The following is a 25,323-nucleotide window of genomic DNA, read 5'->3' as shown; positions in this document are numbered from 1 at the left end:
AAAGGGAAAAAAAAAAAATCTTTTAAACATGGATTGGACATAAATGTGTTGAAAAGTTTCAAGCAAAATTCTACTTTCTTATAATAATTACATAGTGGCTAAACTCTGGAAAGTGGTATATGTGACGATTAGAGGACCAAAAATAAATAAAAATTGCCGATTTTTTTCATTTAAAAAATTCATTTAGTTCATGAAATCGCAATATTTTATTTTTTTCCCGTACTTCGCTGTTTTTTTTTTTAAGTCTTCAGATTTATCCAATAATAACCTCACACACTTATAGGAGGATTAAGGATACATTACTTTGCAACAATGAGTGACAAAGTGACAACACAAGTTAGCATAAAAAATATAGATCTACTCTCTAAAACATAATAGTAAAAATTGCTCAATATGTTGAACTTCTTAAAATACGAGAAAAATGGGCGCTAGGTTGATAGTGCTTTTTCTCTAAACTAAAACCAACCCCCCCCCCCCCCACACACACACACACACACTCCAAAACATGTCTACCGTCCCATTCAACGAAATATAATTATATACTTTTTCCAGTGTCCGCCCCCTCCGCGAAAATTCTACCCCCGCCCCCGAAAATTTCAAGTACCCTCACCCCTCTCCGGGGAGGAAAAAGTCTGAAAGAAACACTGGTCGCATTTGTAGATCATACAAACTAAAGGAAGAACCTGGGCTGGGCTTCGCCCCTACCGAAAGAGATGCATGAAAAAAACTGCACGCTAAACACTTTTTTTAGATTAGAGAAATTCCTCCCTCCGGGGAGGAAAAAGTCTGAAAGAAACACTGGTGTCGCGCTTAGCCACTACCCGAAGAATTGCATGAAAGAAACCACTTTTTAGATTAGACACATTAATTAGACGGTAATTTTATTATAGAGTATCGATGAAGAAATTTCTTTTGAGTTGGGGAGGGGGGGGGGGGCTCAGACGTTCTTACGCCGGGGATGGGCTTCGCCCCTACCCGAAGAATTGTATGAATGAAACTCTTCACGCAAACCACTTTTTAGCATAGACACATTAATTAGGCTGTAATTTTATTATAGAGTATCGATGAAGACATTTTTTTTTAGTTGGGGGGGGGGGGGGGGGGTCGGCTTAGACGTTCTTACGCGGGGGATGGGCTTCGCCCCTACCCGAAGAATTGTATGAAAGAAACTCTTCACGCAAACCACTTAGATTAGACAAAGTTGGCTTTTTAATTCAATGTTTACTCGAGAATCAATGACGTCATATTACTGTGTGCACTCTCCGGCTTGAGATTATTTTTTTACTATATGCTAAATGTGACGTCATATTTCGTTTCCGTATTACTCTGAAAGTTTTTATCTTGCTTGTGTTTTCTCTAGAGCGTTCTTGTCAGATACATAGACAGATAGATACACAAACAGCGAAACTATTAGTATTAATAAATAAAGTTTGACTAGGCCAGATACTATATGCCTACATAGTATAAAATAAGATGTAGGCATATGCCTAAAAAGGTCTTCTGCGGGCAAAACGAATGTATAGGTCTGTTTGTGTTGGTCCTAGCCTATAGCCACTATATAGGCTATAACTTAACGGGTTTTCAGAATTGTCAATTGTTCTGAATCGTTTCACTTTACCTTATCAAAACTGGTATTTTTTTTTTAAATTCAATCCGCAATGATCAAATCATAAGAATAATTGCCAGGCTACTTAAACGAAGTGTCTATTCCAGTCGACTGGGAATAGCCGTATTAGGGCTATTCACAGTCGTGACTTTTTTTTAATGATTTACTGTTAAAAACACCAATTTTAGCATGAAGTAGTGAAGTAGTAGTTGTGTGGTCGAGTGGAAATGTGGGTGACTACTGTCACACTGGGCCGGATGGTGCGGGTTCGACCCCCCCCCCCCCGAGAAAAAAGTCTGCAAGAAGCAGTTGTGTTCTTTTCTACATAAATATGCCTTGTGCTTTCTTGCCTCCTGCCGTTTTTAGCGCAATTTCCATACGGACAATTGCGATTATTAACTCGTCATTTCTGGATGGATGGATGAATGAATGAATGGATGTTTGTCCGCAGCTTTAAGTCGTATCTCCTCCTCAACGAAGCAATATCGAGGACTAGTTCCAAAGCAAATATGTTAAGCAAGTTTCGAGGATGATTGTGGGCCAAAAAAATTCCCGGAATTCCTTCCTGGATTTCCCGGAAAAGCCAAAAAACCTCGAAATTCCTGGATGTATGGATGTGTGTCCGCAGCTTTAAGTCGTATCTCCTCCTCAACGAAGCAATATCGAGGACTAGTTCCAAAGCAAATATGTTAAGCAAGTTTCGAGGATGATTGTGGGCCAAAAAAATTCCCGGAATTCCTTCCTGGATTTCCCGGAAAAGCCAAAAAACCTCGAAATTCCTGGATGTATGGATGTGTGTCCGCAGCTTTAAGTCGTATCTCCTCCTCAACGAAGCAATATCGAGGACTAGTTCCAAAGCAAATATGTTAAGCAAGTTTCGAGGATGATTGTGGGCCAAAAAAATTCCCGGAATTCCTTCCTGGATTTCCCGGAAATGCCAAAAACCTCGGAAAAAATGCAGTTTTTGGCCCATATCTCGGCAACCAGACCATTTAGCGACTTGAAACATTTACCAATCGATTTCTGCCATAATTTAGAACAATATTGCCGAAGAAAGTTTTCAAAAATATCCTTTCGTTCTGTCACAATTTTTTTTTAAAAATTACATAAACACCTACAAACAGATCGTTCTCCTAGCTTGAACGCACCCCAGCATTATACGTCTTGTGTTTTGTCCCCGTGTGTGCTTTACGCTACGACAAATCTATTTTTAGATAACAATGAAATTGCGCTTAAATTGTCACTAGACTTTTTATTTACTTGTTTTAGTAGCCCTACTCATCAAGCATTGTGTTTCTTTTCAGCCGAGTCTCATTGATAACTGCATCTTGTTGACTTCCCATGTGCATTTTTGTATTACATTCTAAATTGTAAGTCTCTTAAGTATGTGTATCCATCAGTCCTTATTTTTCTCGGTGGTAAGCATTGTCTTATCTATATTTGCTGCAAATGTTGTCTCCCTTTGATGTTGTGTATATTGGAATAAAACATAACTTGGCCCTACCATTTCAGAGGAATAGGATCACTGGTTTCATGTATTTTTTTAAAAAGCAAATTTCATAAGTATTTTACTTATAGTCCACACTAATACTAGGATTAAAGGGCAAAACATAATAAATTACTTAAGAATAAAAAAAGAATAAAAAAAAAGCTCAGGCTGCATTTTTATTTTCAATAATGAACAAAATCTTAGTAACAATTTTAAACATTTAGTAAGACTTGTCAATAAGCCACAGTTGTATAATCATATTACTAGTAACCACACAGTGAGGCAAGCTGAAGGTGAACTTTAGCCTTTACTGTTTCAATTGAGTGCACTACCTTTGTACCTAGTCACCTCTATAGATAGGAATGCGATTGAGTGCACCACTTTTGTACCTAGCCGCCTCTATAGATAGGAATGCGATTGAGTGCACCACTTTTGTACCTAGCCGCCTCTATAGATAGGGTTACATTTGAGTGCCCTAACACTGGACCATCAAGTTGCTCCTACAGACTAGCAAGTAATTGTGGCTAACTGACAAGAACAAGCTTAACATACAAATTAATTCATCGGAATAAGTGGTTGTCTGGGTCGTTTTGAAAGAGAATAGACTCTTCCACAAAGTCTAACTCATCGGACCAGCAGTTGTTTTTGCAGGTGAATATCAGGACAGTGCCAAACTCAACTTTTGTTTCTGTACCTGAAACACACAACATTGCAACATTAGTTTGAGGACAGTTCCAACATATGAACTATATTTATTCTGCCCAATAGGATCGCTGGGTCTAAAGAGGAACTTTTAAGGACAGTTCAATGATCAACTGTTGATTCTGTACATGGACCAACTCAACTGTAGTTTGGTATAATAGCCAATCAGCTCAAAACAAACTGACATTAGTTTAGTCACCCAGGCTTAGTCCACCACTACAAAATATTCTGACTGTACTTTGTTCAGTAAATTCATTAACACAAAACAATAGTACAGTCATTTCTGTAATGTCCAGTAATGATGCCATACACCAGGGAAGGCAGTTACATTTCTTCTTCTTAGTTCTTAATTTTGTTGGAAGGGATCCCCTACAACACAATTAAGTATACTGGTTATGCACCATTGAGGCCATTGACTCAATTTCAGCCAGCTTTTCTTTTTGGACTTGCTTCCATAGCCTTTGTCCAACCAAGAACTAACTACAAGGCAGCAGTTGTTTGATTTTGGAGTTGTCTCTCCTAGAATAGTTGCTGTCCCCAGCTAAGGAGCCTCATCTGCCAGAGGTTTTGAACTTGAGAGTTTTCGATTTAGCAACCATGAGCTTTACCGACCCGACCATACCGCCCCTGCAGTTACATTTGAATGCTGTTTATTTTTAGTGAGTGTTGGAATATTGATAATCATATCTGGATGGATGGGGGCTGTCAATTAGTGGTGAGAAGATCGGTCGAGTAGGTACAGCTCATGGTTGCTAAACAGTAAAGTCCTGAGTTTAAACTCCGGGACAGAGGAGTCTCAATAGCTGGGGACAGCAATGCAACTAGCAAAGAAAACTTTTAAATCAAACAACTGCTACCTTGTAGTTTGTTCTTGGATGGACAAAGGCCATGGAAGAAAAGCCAAATGGAAAAGCTTGTTGAAACTGGCGTCAACGACCTTTATGGCACACAACAGGTTGACACATAATACTAAATGGAGTGAGCTTTTGACCAAACAGGGAACTGAACTTAAAAATAGTACACCACAAACAAAACAAGTGCTGTTTAAATCAGTTTATACATTGACAAAATAGGGGCGGGCAGGGGTAAATAAATGCCTACTGTCAAGCATTTTATAGGATTAAAGTACACTGAGCAGGATGGGGTTAATAAATTCACCATAGCCTACCATCAAGACTCTTTAACCAAGGTATAAGTGGAGGCAATAGCTGAAGCTCAAACACTCTCGGGTAGCCACAGATGGTACAAGATGCAATAGATGGGGTACCTTCCAGTTTGTTAATAAACAGTGGTTCACCTTCTCTCTCATATCTGAATTTATAGTAAAAATAAAACAGTCCTTTTATTCTATTTTTCTAGAATACAATTATCCAAAAAAAACACTTTAAACCAAACTTGGCGATTTTTAATTCCATAACAGTTAACCTCGCAATAGTTCATAACAATGTTTCAGTAAATTAAGGAAATACAATATATTTTAACTAATACCAATCAATGTTCTATTTTTAGTCAAATATGATAATGTTTTATTATTTTAACGCTATATTAACGAAGTGTCTACTCGGAATAAGATTTTTCGGCAAAGGATAGTTCTGCGCATGCGCAGTGACCTATGGCTAGGGTTAGGGCTAGAATGAGGGTTAGGGGTAGGATTAAGGATAGGGTTAGGGATAGGATTAGGGCTAGGGTTAGGGATAGGGTTAGGGATAGGATTAGGGATAGGGTTAAGGATAGGATTAGGGTTGGTATTAGTAACTATTAGGGTTCTGCGGTTGTAAACACACGCATGCGCAGTACCATCGAAAACATCGCCGCTAAGTCGTAGTTTCCCTCCATTGCGCATGCGTATCGCATGCGTATCTTATTCCGACTAGAATCGGCCCTATATTAATTGTAGGCCTAAAGATTTCACTACAAAAAATGGAAAGCTTGAATATATGAATAAACAAAATTTTTTTATGAACCTGATAATCTGTTCAGGACACCGTTGCAATCTCTTCAAAAACTTGTGGAAAATTTTGTCTCCATGTTTCAGCTCTGTCTTTTCATAACTCTCAGTACTAACTTTTCCTTTGCCTGTGTTAGGCCTGGGGGAACACAACAATTAAAACATAATAACCATTAATAAACAGTGGGATAAAAAGTAGCAAGAATTAAACAGTGGAACAAATAACAAAAAAACTAATTTTTAAAGAATTTAAACTTAATTAAACAAATAAAATACTTTAAAAAAAACTTTTTAAAAAACCATGTTTTTCTTGTGGACTAAAAAGTAGAAAATAAATTTTTCTTCCGACCCTAGGGGATCTACCAATGACTGCTCGTAGATTTTGTGCTTCCTCGAGCTGTGCAGGTTCTTGTGATGACTGTTCATACATTTGATGACAAAAAACGTGGGTACGTTCACCGACCCACGTTTTTTGTCATCAAATGTATGAACAGTCATCACAAGAACCTGCACAGCTCGAGGAAGCACAAAATCTACGAGCAGTCATTGGTAGATCCCTTAGGGTCGGAAGAAAAATTTATTTTCTACTTTTTAGTCCACAAGAAAAACATGGTTTTTTAAAAAGTTTTTTTTTAAGTATTTTATTTTCTCCTTTTTAGTCCGTTGCTACACATGAAAAACGTGGTTTTTTAAAAGTTTTTTATATAGTTTATTTTCTACTTTATCTAATGACTTGATTAAGTATGACTTGACTAAGTGTTTTTAAATACATAAAAATTTAGAGGATTTTTTTATCAAAATAAATAGGATCAAAAGGTTTTTGAATGCTTTTAGGTAGTTGGCCCACCGTCCATCCCTCCTCGAACAGATTAACTGTCGATTCTCCACCCACCTTAAGCATTACACTGTAAAACATTCAAAAAAAAAAAAAAAGAGGCTGAAATGAAACTAAAATGATTAATTTTGCTGTGCTCGATTCTGGGGCTGATGGTTCCGCATTCTCTCCATTTCACGGATAGCATCTTCATTGCAAGGTTTTCTTCCTGCTAATTTAGCGAGATCCAATTCTTCGATACGCAATCCTTCCAACGAGCGAACTCTGCTTAATGCGGCGTAAGCCTGTCCATCCGCAAAGAGCTTGCTTCCTAGGTTCACCACAGCTTTGTCCACGGTACATCCTTGCATTTTGTGAACTGTGCACGCCCAGCACAGAATCAATGGGAGCTGTCGTGGTTCAACCTTTCCTTTATTTCTTACGGCATCAAACTGAACAGACTTTGGTTGAACTATTTTCTCACCGTACGGGGGACCAAAATCGATTTTGACATCTGGAATGTCTTCCTCATACATTTGCGTACGTCGAGTGTTGTTGCGCCACTGTATTTCGACGATTTGACCCATCGCTCCATTTATGAGCAGTGTTTCTTCCAGACTTTTTTCTCCGGGGGGGGGGGGGGGGCACTTGAAATTTTCGGGGGGGGGGGGGGGGGGGCGGTAGACTTTCTTCGGGGGGGGGGGCGGACACTGTTAAAAGTATATATTTTCTATATAAATTATATAAATTTCATTTCGTTCGGGGGGGGGGGGGGGCGGTAAAAATTTTTCGGGGGGGCAAAGAGATGCCTGGAAGAAACTCTGTTTGCGAGTCCTTCTTCAATACAAACGTTATAACGCAGCATTACTCGAGCGCCGACAAATATTTCAACGTACTGCTGCAGGCCTCCAGTCTTGTCGGTATCTTTAGAAATCATGTTCTCAATTTTAGGGTCCTTAGTGTTTTTAGGAGCTTCAATGATTTCATCCTGTGCCTTAATTTTGTATACCCGAGTTCCGTTGCTACGATTTAGTTCAAGTACAGCATCGTTGTGTTTTTGAACTTGCGCCTTTGTTGGGTTGATCCGAATCGCCTTGTCGACGGCAAAATCACTACGAAGATCCTCATTCGTGAGCATTTTTGACAAGAGCAATTCAAAATGAGACGCGTTAAGCTCTCCAACTCGCAGGGCGTTCAAAAGATCGGCGAATCTAGTGTCTCCTCGTTGTCGCATGTTTTCAGTTAATTCCACCAATGTGAATTCTCTCCATAAGTGTGAGGCAGGAACATATGACAAAGGCTGATCAAAATCACCAAAACACGATGACATTCAGACTTCCAAACACTTGATCTGGGTTATTCTTCAGCTGTCTTAATCGTGTGTCGATTTTACTCAGCATTTGATACGACACCATACTGATTTCGTCGATTGAGAGAAATTCAATGTTTTTCCATTGTTGTCGCATTACCTTCAAGTATCTTCCCGTCAGCTGATCCATATTTTTTGTTGTTTATTTTTTTCACTAAGGGGTCTTCACAATGCGCGTCACACTTTTTATTGAAAGGCCCATTTTCAAATCTTGAGCGACCGATACGCTTTAAACAGAGAAGGGGCGTAATTTAATTAAGCTAATTTAGGTCTCTAATTGCTAGTTTTTATGATTGCATCTGAAATTGTTAGGCGAAAATAGCCTGCATGCCGAATTTCAGATCTCTAGAGCAATCAGAAGTGGGCTAATTTTTGTTGTCAATTTTAACAACAAACAAATCCATAAACAAACGCGAAGCTGAGTTAAGAAAAACGTGGTAAAAAGAATCATGTAAATTGTAATATGCAAAATCAATATGCAAAGTGAAATAGAAGTAATTGGTGTTTCTACAGTTACTGTGAATGGGGGTATAGGGTAGCTAGGCAATGGCCAGCTGCCTATATTGCTGTACCTTGTTTACGTGGGCCCTGGGACACTAGCTGTGCAGGTAAATCAAAATGCCAGCTTGCTAATTTTAAAGCATGGGATATATAGGTGTTTCCTACCTCTCTATCACCCAATGCTGACTAGGAATTTAACCCAATACAAGCTGCAAGATTTGAGAGCCCACAACTTAACTCTTCAGTGTGTTCTGGTTGTTTTTTGTCTCATATTCATTGTGTGGGTTATTGGACCAACTTTGGAATACGTTTATATATTTTCTATAATTCCATTTTGTTGGGGGGGGGGGGGGGGTAGACTTTCTTCAGGGGGGGGCGGAGCCTGGATGAAACTCTGCTTCTGCCATCTATTTAAATCAGGTGTCTGCAGCAATCTTTGAATAAAACCTTGTTATCCATTTTTTTTAAAGCTAAAGCACACTTTTTTTTGGGAAGCTATATACTGACAGGTGCATTTTGCTTGTATATGATTATGAAATGAATACATTTTAAAAAAACCCATTATTTTTATATAATCTACTTCTATTCTTTTCTCAATAATAAGTCCTGGCAGCATTATTGTTATTATTAAGGGCAGCATTATTCATTAATGTGCCACAGGCTGTTTCTTAACCACAGGTGGCAGACCACTTGTTTTAAAACAATTCTTGCATAAATCAGTTCTTCAAGTTAAGGGAAAACAGAAACAGGTGTTGCAACAGAAATAGCAATGTGATCCTACATTGTTATTGAATGACTTCAAGCAAGGGGTTAGCTTTAACTTTATGAGGCTAGATCTGTAGGTGGATATTTGGCTGTGTAAATGTGACGCTTCTCAGTAGGTGTGAACCCTTATTACTAAGACTAGATTTCAGTAAAAGTAATTCAAGTTTTAAGGGACAGCGTGGTTGAATAGTTGAGCTAACCCCAAAGTCTCAAGTTCAGATCCCGGGCTTGATGTACTTGAGTCCACACAGCTTTGATGGGTACCTGAATCACGTTAGGGGAACCAAGCCATGCTATACCTTGTATGCCAAGGTAATTAAAACAGATAACACTAACTTTAAGCTTTAATGTCAAAGAACCATTTTGAAGTATAACTAACAAAAATATAACTGAATATTTTCAGCAAAAACGTTTTGATAAATTGCTCATTTTTTGCAATAAGGCCGTTGACCCCTAAAATGTGGAGTAAAAAATTACTCTAAAAAACCAACAGACTTTAAAAATAACACTGAGTCTTCAAAATGCTAAACATCTACAACAGATGTTGCATAATATGAGTCAATTAATAGCAGCTATCTCATTGGATACTTGGGTATTTGATACTTACTTATCAGATAACAGTGACCCGAGAGGTTTGCCTTCGTTTTTCTCGTAGGTCCTGATTAGATTCTCCACATGTTCATCATTGAAGCTTGTGTTACGAGGCTCGTCAATAACGTTTAGATAATATGCTTTGAACACAACAGGTTTTTTCCCCACAGCCACTGATTCTGAAAGCTAATTGTTTTTTTAATAATATTTTATTAATACAAATAACAGAATAAATTATACAGTTTTTAAATTTAAACTGCAGTGTTTTAATAGCATAGACACATGTTGTTACAAATCAATATAAATTTATCCTGATATTTCTAACTTAATGTGGATGTTGTATAAAAAATGTAAATGCTTCGGTGTTTAAAAAAAGGAAATTGATGTTTTGCCTTGATAACATTACTTGAGAGTGACCATCCAAAAATAAATTACCAAAATCAACATTTTTTTTCAGTCTAATTATCAGATGGACTTTCTAAAATGAATACCCGTTATTCAAGTTTTTAAGCATGAAAGAAATATATGCACCTAATTTTGAAAGACTATAAGACAGACAATAAAAGTTTATTCAAAAAAAAAAAAGAAACATTTTTTTTTAAAATAATTGCAATTTATATTTTAATTCCTATAAAAGTATTTATCAAATAATTATTATGTGCAGCAACAAAAAAGAAAAGTAAGGGATCTGGATGGGTGTATATTCTCAAATGAGGGCAAGAGGTTTGCTATCAGATGTAATTTTAACCCCCAACCACCAAGGAAATAGGTAAAAGAACAACCTCTGGACATTCTGTGTTCAGGATTTGAGTCATGGCTGTCCATCTTTCTGTATCTGGCACAACAAAGTCCTCCATGACCACTCTAGGTTCACCAACATCTCCAAAACATTCTCTGTCTGCAACCTCACTTCTTCCTGAGGAAAAATAAAAAGCAGAATGTATATGTGTGTTGCAATAAGGGACAACATGGTCAGATAGTATTATAGCACATGACTGCTAACCTGAAAATTTCAAGAACTGATTTCAGGCTTAATTCAATAGGGTTTCACGGAGTCCACAAAGCTAAGGTGGGTACTTGACTCATGTAAGCGAAAGTAAAGGAAACTGGGCATAGAACTGACAACACTATCCCTTTGCATGCTGAGGTCACTAAAACAGTGGAACTCTGCCTGCTTACTACTGCCAAGTTATAAAGGGTACATTATTGTTATTCTTTAGTTACTTTCTTTTTTATATTATTTTCACTGGAGTGTACAAATCAAGATAAAAAGGGAAAATGTAAAACAATTTAATTAGACTCTTAATTATAGTATAATAATTTTTTAAATGTAAAATAAATCAATAAATGATTAAAATTTCTTTACCTTCTGGTTGACTAGATTGTGGCTGATCTTGAACATCTGCAGATATGTCATTTATTCTTAACTTGAGAAAGAAAAAAACAAATAGTTACCAGCACTGAATACCACCTAATTATTTACCACTACCATCACACAGAATGCTGTACCTCTGAAAAGGTGTTTAAATTATCTACAGCTTCAGCTTGTCCACTATTTAGAGCAGTGGGGTTTTCTGATGACAAAGTTTGTTGACATTGTACCAAGTTTCCCAAATGTGGGGGTGTTTCAGCAACTTCATCAATTTCTTGGTCTTCATCTCCATTTAGAGCTTCTCCACATTTTTCATCCTCGCTCCATTCATTTGAACCATCCCCCCAGTCATCTTGGCCAACCTGTCCCCAGTCATCTTGGCCGACACCCCATTCACTAGCATCACTGACATTAAGTTTTTGTTTACTCGGATTCTTTGACCTGTCATAACTTTCGTCATAAGCCATTGATCGAAACACTCTCCATCTGTAAAAATAATTAAAAAAATAATTTCATGACAAACTGTTTTTTTAAACAAAAAAATTCACTGAAAAAAAACATTGACCCCTCAAATACAAGTAGCAACTTAAAAAATAGTGTCATTACTAGTGGTTAAGTGGTAAATAGAATATAAACACTAACAAGAGGAACCTGTGTTTTAAAGTTTGAATCAAAGATTAATTGTTATTTAGCTCAAGCCTAACCGACCTTTATTTTTTTTTACTTTACTGGAAAAATTATTGCTTAAGAAGGTAGTGGGAACAGTTTCACATTACTCATTGACTTATAGTACTGCTTATATCTATATCTATATCTATATATATATATACAAAATATACCCACAAATACATATTACTGACTACCCCAACTTACCCATTCTGCTGTCGACTACAAAGGTCACTACAAGCATACACATAAAGACATCTATGATAAGCAGATCCATGTAAAGGGCAGTACAACTGACTAATTAAAGTGGATGGTTGACCACAAACTTTGCATTCTGGGATTCCCTGATTGGCTTCAGCTTTTAGATGATTCTAATTTAAAAAATTAACACCTATTCAATCATTTTTAATATTAAGAGTAGTTAGGCCTAATATAATTTATAAATATAAAAAATTATAGAGGCCTAGATATAAATTTTACAGAAGGACAGGATGGTCGAAGGGTTGATTTAAGCATTTGACTGCTAGCTAGAAGGTCTCGAGTTTGAATCTAGGGCACTGACAGAAAAAGATAATGATGATAAAAGTTATAAAACAAAACCTATAGGCCTACTATAACGAGGGAATTTTCATACCAGTGTCCAATTATAGAATCTTCTTAACCATACCATAAAACTCGTTGAGATTACAATACTACTAACAACCTAATGCCCTAATGGTCTAACAGACACCTATTTTTGAAAGTCTATTTTTAATTTATAATATTTAATCGTTGGACATAATTGTATGATAATAGGTATCTTCAATCATTCATTTTTTTTTACATATTTTAGAATGTTGATGATTGTTGTATAATGTTGATGTTGTATGTAGGGTGTAGGCCTATGCAGGTAAAACTCCATTTTAGCATATTTTATTCACAGCTTCACTCCCACCTCCAGTTGCCATGAAAATCTTAACTGACACACGAACATACTACATAGCAGTACATTCAATATTCCAAATTTGGATTTTTCTCAAGTTTTGACAAAACTTTTTTATCAAAAACTAAAACAAAAATTCATAAAGAAATAACTTTTTAATAAGCCCAGGCCCAATGTTTTCCTGACGTTTTTGTGTGTTTCAATTGTGAGTTTATAATAAAATACGCTCAACTGGAGGTGAGCGTGAAAGGGGAATAAAATACGCTAAAATGGAGTTTTACCGACTATACTATGCTGCTAGATCTAGATCTAGCAGCTATGCCTATGGCAGGCATGGGACCTGATTTTACTGATTTTGTTTTTACAATCACAGCTGACTCACGGGCACACCTCCAATTTTACTAGTTTCAAACCCGAATATGTCTGTGTCTTCAATAGGCTGGTCTATCAAGCCTATTAATACAGACATAGTTCTCAATATGTACTTTAAGTGTGCAGATCTAGACAAATAGCCTACGTAAACTTGTAAACATTTAGCTTCGAAACATCAACAGAAACTGAAATCATGGCTAGTAACATACGGAAAGAGAAAACGAAAGCGGAAGTTTAAACAATTTTAATTGAACTTAAATACATACGAGCTCTAAATTAAACCTCTTCTTTGACCTCGGGGATATTTTTCCAATAATTTAACCAATCAAAGTTCTAAAAGGCTGCCATAGCATCATGGCTGGGGCTGTTTACAATTTTCAACAGGGATGATACACCCACTTATAAATCTTATCTTTACTCACACACAATAGAAGTAAAAACAGTAACAAAATATTTATTTTACACAATTTGATATATTAGTAGTTATTGGATATGGCAGAAGTTAACAAATTACAAATGGAAGACATGAACAATGCAGCTGGCGATCACGAAGAATCAACTTTCGATGACATCGAAATGGCATGTACCGGAATAAATATGCTATTGAACAACGGCTTTGACGAAGCGTTTGCTCTTTTTGAGAAATACAAGTAGGTCTAATACTAATAGTTTTAATTTTTGTAATATTTTCTGCTTAGTGGAGGTTCATTCCTTCAAGACATCAAGTAGTGACAAGTACGTCAAGTTGACAAGTAGGGCCTACATCTCCGAATCTGAGATTAGTGACATTTATTAACTTATTAACAAAATTTATTAGTCATCATATATCATTTTCATTAGTGACTAGAGATCTAGTCTAGATCTAGTGATTGCACTGATTACTAGCTAGTGATTAGGCCTAGATACGAAGTGACTACTCGGAAGAAGATTTTTCTCCCCAACGTCTCCACTTAGTCGGCAAAAGATAGCTCTGCGCATGCGCAGTGACCGATGGCTAGGGTTAGAGCTAGAACGAGGGTTAGGGGTAGGATTAGGGATAGGGATAGGATTAGGGCTAGGGTTAGGGTTTGTATTAGGGTTAGGGATAGGATTAGTGTTGGTATTAGGGTTCTGCGGTGGTAAACTCACGCATACGCAGTACCATCGAAAACATCGCCGCGAAGACAAGTCGTAGTTTCTCTCCATTGCGCATGCGTATCTTATTCCGGCTAGCATTGGCCTATTAATTATTATTAGTAGGGCCTAGGCCTAATTGGTTTACATTATTAGTGTTTTTAACACCAATATTCTAATTCAGTCAGCAGAGTAATTTTCATTTTTTTTTTTTCAATTCAGAAACAGTCCTACCCTAATGACTAACTAAACATTTAAAATAGTCTTTATTAATTTAATGGGTTATTTCTGTCTTTAGTTTATGCTCTATTCTATAACTCACTACAAGCAATAATGCTAATATAATGTGGTTTAATGAAAATACTTTGGCCTAGCCTATGCCTATAGGCTATAGTATTTAATTTACTATTTAGTATCTGACTATTTAGTAATATCAGTATCAGGGTAGTAATATTTTTTATTAAAGTGAGAGTGACAACAAAGAAGCTGGCCTGACCTTTTAACAGTATAACCTAAATAACCTAGATATAACCTGTAATGGGATATTTATTTATTTCTAGAAATGAAAGTCCATTGATGCACTCTGGTTACAGCTTTGTCTTCTTTATGGTAAATGTGTTTGAATTTTATTCTTGATAAATAGTCATTTAAGCTAGGCTTCATTTTTCATAATGATCTAATGGGTTTAAATATTCCTTTTATTTTTATGTTTTTTTTTTTTTTTTTTGTTTTCCTCAAAATTAATATTTATAAATAAGTTTTAAAGAATTTAAAATTAAAATAAGGTTTGACCTGTTTTATTAAATATTACCTAGATTTAAATTATACAATTTTAAAATGTAATAACCAATACACAATTTTTCTAGCAAGCCTTGATGTCATTTGAGGAAGAAAAACTTGGCGAAGCCCACAAAGTACTGCAGGAAACAGAGAAAAAATGCTCATCACATGATGGTTTTGTTAAGTCTTTCAGGAAAAAATTCTCAAAGAAAAAAGTAAGTGTCCTTTCAAGTCACTGGTCTTAATTATTTTTATTTACTTTAACTTTACACAAATAAATATTGTATGAATTCTGTTTGAAAATACTTGAACATTTTTTTCTTTTTCTAGTCGGAAAATGCAGTAATAACAGAGGAAAGAATAACCAATCAGATAATAGTTGCAGATTGCCTGCTGTACCAGGCTATTCTTGTGTTCACCAATCAGGATATCCCAAGTTATGTCAAGGCTGGCTGGCTGCTGCGTAAAGCCTGGAAAATTTATGAAAAACTTCACAAGTAAAGTGTTAAAAGTTAGATTTGTTTTGTAAAATAAAAGTTGAATTTATAATAAAATGAGTTCTAACTGATAAAGACTAATCTATTACTTATTTTAATCCTATCATGACTAATTGCGTGTAAGCATATTTCATGTTGGTATTTTTCTTTAATATTTCAAATAATAATGAAATGCAGGTTGTTCAGCCAAAGTACAAGTTTCTTTGCAGTTAAGATATGCCCCTTAGTTTATTAAAGTATACAAGCCGACCCGCTGCGTATCATACGCCGCTATTTAGTTGTTTTTTTTTTTCTACTTTTCAGTAATTTATAATTTGTGAATTCGACAGTACCAATGCTGCCACTGAAAATATTTGCTTAAAAACACTAACCCCCCCTTCCCCCCCCCCCCCCCATGTGAAAGCAGCCTCCTCTTAGTTACCTCCTCTAAGTTTAAAATCGTTTCAAACTAAATTTTCTGCCCCTAATAGCCGTCACCAAACCCGTCTCTATGATTGTAAAATGTAAACAGCGTGAACCCCAGCTCACCAGGTGCTGCCTCCGCCATTTCCAGTTTTTAAAGAGATCATTTCAAAATCAAATATTGTTGATGTTTATAATATTGTAATTAACTTACTCAAAACACTCCATACAGGGAAATAACAACACTAATGGAGATACTTGCCCAGAACAAAATTGCCAAACTCTCATCCTCTGTTGACCCCGCCTCCTTCCACACACCAGCAGCAGGGGGACCCAACCATTCAGAAATAAATGGCAGCAGTGAGGACCCTGAGGAGCTGACGGCTGATGTGCTGTCGCGTCTGCTGGGAGCTGTAAACTTTGGCTATGGAACCTTCCAGCTCTGTATATCAATGGTTCCTCCGAAGATCTTGAAGCTGATTGAATTTCTAGGATTTGAAGGTGATAGAGAGGTATGAACACGCTATAAAGTTTTAAGACAATTTAAATGAGGTATTCATTGTTTTTACTCTGTCGTTTTGGCATAATTATTTTTTTTCCTCAAATTTTTGTACCCCTGACTCAAAAAAGACATAATTGTAGCCTTTTAATTGTAGGTAGTAATTTATTTTAAGAAGAGAGAAAATGCACTTTATAATAGACAGCAAAATATAATTAGCAAATATTTATTTATGTTTTTTCAGTCAATTTCATTTATAAAAAACAAAAATGTTTTTCTACTCAATTCATGTTTGGGTCTTAAATAGTTAAATCTTAATTTTTCTTTATCCATATTTTTAGCCTATATTAGTGTTGTTTTGCTCTGTATTACATTATTGTTGCCTCCTTACAGATAGGCCTGAGCTGTCTAGCCTTCACCAGTCACAGCAAGGATATGAAGGCTCCCCTTGCCACTCTCGCCTTGCTATGGTACCACACTGTGTTAAGGCCCTTCTTTGCCCTAGATGGAGCCAACCAGTTTCAAGCAGGTGGGCATGTTATACATTCAACATTAGGAACTCATGAAGGGAGATCACCACTGAGTTTTACTGTTGTTTTCTCTTTTATTTCCTCCCTTTAATAATTGTTTTGCTCTAACCTCTTTAGACAATGTCAAAAGGTTCTGGAATGCTTCAAAGCTTTGATTATGGTTAAATCTAAGTACCTTCTCTAAAGTATTGTTCAAAGTTCTTCAAATATATTTAGGAATTGTGTGGTCAGCACACTGCCCAACTTGAGTGAGGTACCCATTAGAGCTAGGTTGATGATAGGATGTTACATAGCATTTTTCCAGTCTACATAAAAGCCTGTCAATAAAAATGCTTGATTTAAATTTAGTTTTATTTCTTGTTTCTTTGAAGGATCCAAAGAAGCCGAGGCCATCATCAAAGAAAAAGAAGGGGAATTCCCAAACTCTTCCTTGTTTTTGTTTTTCCAAGGAAGGATATGTCGTTTAGAAGTAAGTTATTTCAAACTTTTAACAACTATTGCTGCCCTGACAGTAAATTACAAAAATTTGTGCTCATTAAAATAAAATTGCATCTCATTATTTTAATTTGTTATTTAGTTAATTGCAAAAAACAATTGCATCTCATTATTTTAATTTGTTATTCAGTTAATTAAAAAAAAAAGAAGAAAAAGATGTGTTGATTAAAAATGACATTGTATTAATGTTTTATTGTTGTACAGAAAAAGAATGACCAGTCTCTTGTACTCTACAAAAGAGCCCTAGTTGAGGCTAAAGGTCAAAGGGAAATTGAATTAATGTGCCTGTATGAAATTGGTGAGTTTCTATGTGTATTTTTTTTTCTATTAGCATTGTCATCTTAAAAACTAAAATAGTGCAAATAATCATTTGAAGTCAGAGGTTTAATAAATAAATCTGATGAAGAAGAGTATATTTCTATGACCACAGAAAGGGATAAGATCTAGTGATCAGTATCTCAGGAGTGGGATAAATACATACACCTTGTAATTATATGCAGATAACTGATAATCACACACAAGGCCTTTGTAGTAGCTTTTAACCACTCCATCCTTTATTTAAAATTGTGTTGAATTTTTTAATGATGATTTAAACAAGTTGTATGAGAAATATTGATTTCTCTGAAATCTTTGTTTTGTTTTTAATTAAATAGAATCATGTATGTATTACATACAGGGTGGTGCCATATATTGAAGCTACAATGGAAAGATGCTCAGGAAGGATTTATCAGGCTCCAGAAAGAATCCAAATGGTCTCAGGCATACTACACATATCTTATTGCAGGTTGGAATCTTATTAGACTTTAAAATAATTTGTTGTTATGTTATATGGTAATTATCAAAATAGACATCGTGAAGCAAGGTTGCGAGACTTGGAAGATGTGATTAGAAAAATAAAATATTTTACACTGAGACTTCACTTGCACCATGCCAATCTAAATTTTATTTTACTGTTAAAAGTAAAATCATTGGCCAGATTTTTCCTCATCTTGTAATCTAATTTTATTTTCAGTTTGTATTGGATCTCAGGGGGAGATAGAGGCAGCTCATGATATCTTTCACAAAGTGCCAGGATTGATCAAGAGAAAGAACAACCAGATTGAGGCTTTTGTTGGGAAAAGGGTATGTTTTTTTTTTTAATTTAAAATCTTCAAATTTATAGTTCTTTGTTTACATTTTTTTTAAAATGTCAATGCTGGTCATTCTTTACTATAAATTTGATTTGTTTTTAAAAAGGTCAATCTGTACAATTAGATCTTAAACTGTGATTGATAGTCTAGAACAGGGGTCTCCAAACTACGGCCCGCGGGCCGAATGCGGCCCGCGATGTCCTCTCATCCGGCCCGCGGAGATCTTTTTGTCCACGGAAGAAACGTTTGTTGGTGATGGCTGAGGAACTTTCCCAGAAAAATCAAAGACATACCTGGAAGAAACTGGCCCCCGAATTGAAATTTAATGGTTAATGTGGCCCTCGGACTGAAAAGTTTGGAGACCCCTGGTCTAGAAGATCAACCCTTTGTTGATTCCCCTCATTCCCACACCAAACTGGTAATTAAGCCCAGAACATCTATTAGGTACAGGAAGAACATCTATTAGGTACAGGAAAAACTAAATTAACTAAATTGAGTAAAAAATTAACAATATTCAATAAATTACAACATTAAAATCCTTGGTAAAAATAAGTCATAGTCTAATTTATTTTATTTTGACAGTAAGAACTTTTATTAATAAACTTTTGCGCAGAGCTGAAATCTGCTTGAACTGTATACCCAACACTGAGCCCAGATATTGTAGTCATGCCGCTAAGACATGAACATTAAAGGACAAGCCGCCATTAAATTATACAATTTCAGTTATGTAAAAAGCACACAGTGGTAAAAACACTTCGTGCATCAACGAGGATCATTATTAAAATTTTCTTTGAGAGTCACAGGCAGACAGGACTGCCAAGCTAGATAATGATATGTATACTTCAAAAAACAAATTGAGTGGACATCAAATCCAAGATGCATATAAAACAGCATTACACTTAAAAGCACAGCAAAAGTCCACTCTTTCACACTTCTCTTACAACATGGTACTATCAAAAAATAAACTTATCAAACATAATATTAATCCACACCATCACACTTAGGGTGTAAGAAGTTTTACTTAATTCACATCTAAAATCCACTCCTTCATACCTGCATTCAAATTTATACCATCATTACATTATGTACATGCTTTACCTATACATTAAGTAGCAAACAAATATAGTCTAATATTATTGATGGGAAAAGGTATTAGTAAATGTGTTAGGGGAGTATGAATCGATGAGGTAATGTCCTACTACAGTTTTTACAAATAGGTTAATTAACCTGATTTATATTTTTACCTGCTGACATGCTAGTATTAATGAGAATGTTAATGAAAACTATTTACTATGTATAAATAGGCTGAAAGGTTCAAGAAACTGAAGCCCACTAAAGAACACTGCCGACTACTGACCCTCGAGATGATATTCCTTTGGCATGCTTTGCCAACATGTACACATGAGGAGTTACGCCCCTTACTAAATGGTGAGTTGTGTGGCCACAGTGTGTAGTTGGGTTGAGATGTCTGTGTCATCAAGATGGGGGGGGGGGTTCAATTTTGTAGATTGTCATTTTTTGAAATGATTTTATAATCCTCTGTTGATTCTGATATTTGATCAAAGTGTTTTTTTTTTTCTTTAAATTTGTGGTAGATTAGGTTAAAAAAGTAGCCAAATTAAATTTGTATTTGCATATTTTGTTTTAAAATTGTAACCAAAATGTCAACAAAGTGGATTGTATTACATGATATCCAGATTTTCTGCTAGTATCACTGATAGTGTTAGATATAAGGTTATAATAAGCTAAAGTAAGGATTAGTACCTGTTTAGGTATATTGTAGCAATACAAGTAAAATATAGTTATCATAAGTACATTTTTTGTCACTATAAGCATAGTGTACTTGGTACAGTATAAAAATAATGTCATCATAGAATCTAATGAGTGTCTATTTTTGTTCCCCCAGTATGTGAAATGCAGACAGATCACAATCTGATGCCGTTGAAGTGTTTACTTGAAGGTTCTCTCTACAAGGAACTTGGTGAAGAAGACATGGCTATCAATGTGAGAACCAGTTGCTGTTGTCTAGCTTAGATGCAGAACTTAAATATTAATAGTTGTTAAATAACTAACCTAATCATATTATATTTGGTATTTAAAAGATTACCAATTAACCATTTTAATCTCCAGTGTTTAAAGGAAGCTTTGGCCAGGCACCAAGGGAAGAAAGATGACCTTTTTATACCAGCATTTACTCTATTTGAAATGGCCTCCATATACATGAAAAAACCAGAAGTAATTATATTTCTCATTAGTTTTTTTTTTTACAAAAATCTTTGTTCCACCTGTCGTAACGTGTTTTTTGGTTCGTTTTAATCTGAATACATTTTTACATGAATTTTTTTTTCAGACGATTCCCGACGCTAAGAACAGTCTGCAGATTATTAAGGACAACTACAAAGACTATGATTTTGAAAACCGGTTGAGTGTGCGTGTCAACAATGCATTGAAAAGGTTAAAATTTGGATCAGGCAACCCCACAGCGGTTTAAACGTCTCCGGATATTTGAAAGTAGTGTTGATCAGTTCCACCTGAGAGTATGGTCTTTTCTTCGACCTTGACCTTTTCTTCAACCTTGACACTTGACCCTACACCAGTTTTCTAAAGTACTTTTTTTATATACTAGTCTTAGTTAACTTATTGATAGAAATCCAATTGTTTGTGCAAATGTATGGCTAAATGGATACCTCAACCAATCCATGTTTTGTTAGTTTTTTATTCATTCATTTATACAAATAATTAAATCCAATAATAAGGCTACTGTGCTGATGTGGATATTTTTTATATATATTTTTAGCTTTTATTTAGGCATCTTTTAGTTTTAAATCAATAAATGAATAAAGTCAAAATTTATCATTATAAACACTCTGCAAAAAATATAAACTATAGCTTTTAAGAAATAAATGGTCATTGATATGTTACAGGAATGACACACGAAGACTGTTCTGTAATTTAAACGTTTGTTTTCTACTTTTTTTGTAATGTGTGTACTTTTCATGAAGTTGTGCACAGAAATATTTGATACCTTTAATTAATCACAAATCTGTTATCTAGATACCAGTAACTCTGAAGGTGCCATTGAAAATGCCGACACATGCATTAGTGGTATGACAATAATTGTGTTAATAAAATGCCAAAAAAATATCTAAATGCATGCAGGGACTCTTGAATAAACATAAATTAGTTGTGTACACATCTTTATACATAAATTAGTTGTGTTTGGAGAAGTACTCTATCCATAAACTAGTTGTGTGTATACTAACATTAAATGTGCATACAAAAAACAGGACACCAAGACAGTTATGTTGCTGTGACAACATTTGTTTACTATCATGACACATCAAAATCACATGACCTGACTTCGAAACAATTTTTGACAATATGAGAGGCGATGAATGACTAGCTAGGATATTTCGGCCAACCCGTATCATCTTGCAAGTCTGCCACTCTCAACTTGCAGTTGAGTATAGCATCAGCAGATATTATTCAAGAACAAACAAAATGTAAAAGAAAAAAAGTTTGCTCAAATTATTTATATATCCCCTAAAATAAAAAAATGTAATATGTTGTATACTATGCTTTGCTTCAACTTACAAATACATAGAGTAAGATGACTTGAGATATACATGTGAATGCTTGCTTGAATCTAAGTATAAATCATGTTTTAGTAAACATTTTTTTAATACCTGAAATGGACCTATAACATAAATAATATTTTTTCAATAAAATTGTATGCGCTGGTGTAATAAAACAAGTCTAAAACAAACCTTAGATTTCCAGGATATATATCTAATTTTGAATTTAACATTGGTTGTTTTATGATTATAAATCCCAACCTCCCTCAAATTAAATTTATCAGCAGTTTGTTGTTTACATTTCTGTTTTAAGTTGATATTCACATTTGTTTTGCTTATGATTTGTTTTATTGAAATTCTTTAAAGGTTCTTATTGTTGTACTTATTTTATACCCCACCCTGTGCACTTGTTAACATATTCTAGTTTTTATATCAATTTAAGTTAAACCAATTAGATGTAATTTTTTGTTTTTGCTGTTTTACTGTGAAAAAGGGTCGTGAGATGTAGAAGAAATAATTTGTATCTATATAGGTTGACAAAAAATTTTACCATATGTTTATAACCAAAACTTATCATGCAGAGGCTTGAGCATCAATTCTTTTTCATAGCTATCGTATAGCAACACTTAGTAGTTTAAATCAAGTCTTTTTTGTCCCTTTTTTTATGGCATAAAAGTAAATTACACTAATTTTTTTTTTCTTGTCCGTCTTAAGACATGTTTGTTAACTATGGAATCTGCATTCATTGAGTATTGGTTCGCAGATAATTCTGACTAAAGTGTTGATTAGCTGGCTACATGTTCAGATCTTTACCAGTCAACATACAGATAGGGCATCAGCTATTCCTGAGTCAATTTTAAACTGTTGTTTGTTTATCAGTTCCCAGCAGTTTGGTGTTTTCTCATAGTTGTATATTTTACTCCTGTGTGTTGAAATTATTTATATTTGTTATCTTTTGGTTTTTGTAATAGAGAACTATTATATACTGGGTGCATTGTTTTTCACCCAAACTGGCATGACACATGATTGTGAGTGGACAGATTTCTCCAACATTGCAGGTTAAAGTTCAGCTTACCATTGAATCTTCATTTTATAACTTATTTTTTACACTTTAATGTGATTAAAAAGAATTCAAAACTTTTCAAGATATATTTTATAATTCAACTTTGTTTCACACCCACAAAAATGTTAGCAAAATACTTTTTAATAAACAATTTATTTATAATTTTTTTTTGTTTTAATTGAGTTTTAAAATTCAAAGAAGAAAAATGAACTGTGTGATAGTTAAAAATAGTGCTTCTCCCTCCTCCGTCTCATTTATGTTTATTTGAAAATATTTCAATATAAACATTGGTTTATTGATCAAAGATTCCAAACCTTTCAAATGGTTATGCTTTGGTGAAATACAAGCAATCCCCCTCAGATTAAAGCAATAGCTGCATTAACTAGATTATTGCTAATTTTGTTGCTTTTATTTGGTGTTGTTTTTTTATACGAGTCCACATAATCTTAATATTACAAGATCTATGTAATTTGGGTCACGAAGCTTATCTATGCCATGTTTTTAAACACAGCAATGGGTTGAAGCATAAGGCGTTCCTGCACTTCATTTATCCAAACCATGTTTAAAAACCTCTGGATATAATTGTAATCAGATTACAGACATATCCAAACCATGTTTTAAAAACTTCACTTATTGGAAGAAATGTTTGTTTTTGAGTTTAACTTTCACATTTGATGACTAATTTCTACAAGAACAAAAATGTTTGATAGCATTGGTCATCATTACAGGATGTCATTTAGATTATTAATGCTTAAGTTTCCTGCTAAGTAGACTTAATTAATGTTAATTAAACATTCTTTTCATCAGAAATCTTAATCATGATATTTTATTCAGGAATTTGTTCAACTCTTTTATGGCAAGCAGCATATTTTTTCTTAAAGGTGTTACAGCATTTCTTGAAAAAGTCATGTAGTTCTTCCACTAGTTATAGAAAACGAATTGTAGTACATTTCTTGTTGAAATACGTATGGGTCTCTTAGTTCTAGTTGAAATCCTTATAGGTCTAATATTGTTTATAACTTGTTAATGTATTAGGTTCATGGACTCTAAGATAATTCAGAGGTTAAAATAAAGGCATGTATTTGTTGCTTAAATAAACATATCATGTGCTTTCTGGATAAGAATGATGAACATATGCGCTTTCTGGATAAGATTGATGAACATAACATGTGCTTTCTTGATAAGATTAATGTGCTTTATTTATCTTATAACCTTTTCATATTTGAAATCATAACCTGTTACAGGTTTTTAAATAGTTGATTGAAATTAAATATATTTAATGATATTGCTATATGCTTTAAGTAAGTAGCTTTGATACAGTACAAACTATTACTGAAGAATGCATTTATTGCTATATGCTTTAATTAAGTAGCTTTGATAAAGTACAAACTATTATTGAAGATTGGAGTTGGTAGGTAGACTAGTACAGTAAGAAAATAGTGATAGATAAATAAAGTGACTACTTGTTTATCACTGAGTGTACAACCATACTAAACAAACATGTACTGCTGTTTGTACTTATGTTTGTACATGTTTGTACATGTATCTATTGATTATACAGATGATAGGACATTCCAAGCTGTCATTTAAATATGAAACTTTGATTTAATAAGCTTATTTATGATGAACTAGTTTTTATACTGTGAGCAAATTGTCAGGAACACTGGAGATGTATAATGAATGATTCATGTTAATTGTACACTGATCTGCCATCTAGAAAATAACTTGTGATTATTTCATATTTATTTATTACTATTACAATGCTTTTTTATACTTTAAAGTGGTAAAAAAATGCTTTGGTGGTAAAAAAAACCACTTTAACAGGGTAATATTTCACTGGAAATTATATAATTTTTTTTTTTTTAATTTCAAAAATATGTTTTTTTAATGGCATGTTGTTGCTTGAAATTAAAACATGAGGTCTTGATTTTTATAATTCAATTGCCCCACATTTTGTTAATAAACTTTTCTACAAATTTAGTACTTATGTGTTTGTTATTTTCAAAATGAGCCAATGAGAAAGGTGAAAGTAATCTGAGATAGAACAAGAAATGAAAACAACAAAACTTAACTCAGGCAAGAGTCATTAAACAATATGGGTGTAATGTTGTTTGCAAAGAAA

General features: G+C 34.6%; 2 protein-coding genes across 3 annotated transcripts; one reads left to right on the top strand and one right to left on the bottom strand.

Moving 5' to 3' along the window:
- Positions 1–3,259: 3,259 nt before the first annotated feature.
- Positions 3,260–13,339, bottom strand: LOC131928058 (programmed cell death protein 2-like). 2 transcript variants are annotated; one of them, XM_059283966.1, is made up of 9 exons: positions 13,128–13,339; positions 12,031–12,194; positions 11,295–11,643; positions 11,152–11,212; positions 10,568–10,701; positions 9,802–9,971; positions 5,762–5,884; positions 4,966–5,108; positions 3,260–3,789 (listed from the first exon to the last, which is right to left on the bottom strand). In XM_059283966.1, exons 1-9 carry the CDS (start codon positions 13,212–13,214, stop codon positions 3,656–3,658), a joined length of 1,365 nt encoding a protein of 454 aa, XP_059139949.1. In that variant the 5' UTR covers positions 13,215–13,339; the 3' UTR covers positions 3,260–3,655. The 2 variants fall into 2 exon arrangements, with proteins under 2 accessions (XP_059139949.1, XP_059139950.1); XM_059283967.1 differs by having other exon boundaries at positions 13,136–13,247.
- Positions 13,340–13,443: 104 nt separating this feature from the next.
- On the top strand, positions 13,444–22,235 carry LOC131928056 (tetratricopeptide repeat protein 39C-like). The gene is made up of 14 exons (XM_059283965.1): positions 13,444–13,767; positions 14,791–14,839; positions 15,097–15,225; positions 15,341–15,507; positions 16,142–16,421; positions 16,802–16,937; positions 17,310–17,407; positions 17,638–17,731; positions 18,110–18,217; positions 18,446–18,555; positions 19,868–19,991; positions 20,470–20,567; positions 20,694–20,798; positions 20,914–22,235. Exons 1-14 carry the CDS (start codon positions 13,610–13,612, stop codon positions 21,052–21,054), a joined length of 1,797 nt encoding a protein of 598 aa, XP_059139948.1. The 5' UTR covers positions 13,444–13,609; the 3' UTR covers positions 21,055–22,235.
- The last annotated feature ends 3,088 nt before the right edge of the window (positions 22,236–25,323 follow it).

The sequence above is a fragment of the Physella acuta genome, unplaced genomic scaffold (assembly GCF_028476545.2).
Source record: "Physella acuta isolate Inbredline_101_S28 unplaced genomic scaffold, ASM2847654v3 ptg001458l, whole genome shotgun sequence".
Classification (NCBI taxonomy): domain Eukaryota; kingdom Metazoa; phylum Mollusca; class Gastropoda; family Physidae; genus Physella; species Physella acuta.
Note: the sequence above shows the minus strand (reverse complement) of the source record. Positions and strands in the feature narration are given on the sequence as shown.

Excerpts from the sequence above, each read along its gene's own strand:
- LOC131928058 (XM_059283966.1), bottom strand. The coding sequence starts at position 13,214 with ATGTCTGTATTAATAGGCTTGATAGACCAGCCTATTGAAGACACAGAC. Across the intron at positions 9,972-10,567 it reads TGAACACAGAATGTCCAGAG|CTTTCAGAATCAGTGGCTGT; the intron begins GTTGTTCTTTTA and ends AAAAACAATTAG. Across the intron at positions 5,109-5,761 it reads TGTCCTGAACAGATTATCAG|ATATGAGAGAGAAGGTGAAC; the intron begins GTTCATAAAAAA and ends CTATAAATTCAG.
- LOC131928056 (XM_059283965.1), top strand. The coding sequence starts at position 13,610 with ATGGCAGAAGTTAACAAATTACAAATGGAAGACATGAACAATGCAGCT. Across the intron at positions 18,556-19,867 it reads AGGCTTTTGTTGGGAAAAGG|GCTGAAAGGTTCAAGAAACT; the intron begins GTATGTTTTTTT and ends ATGTATAAATAG. Across the intron at positions 20,799-20,913 it reads TATACATGAAAAAACCAGAA|ACGATTCCCGACGCTAAGAA; the intron begins GTAATTATATTT and ends TTTTTTTTTCAG.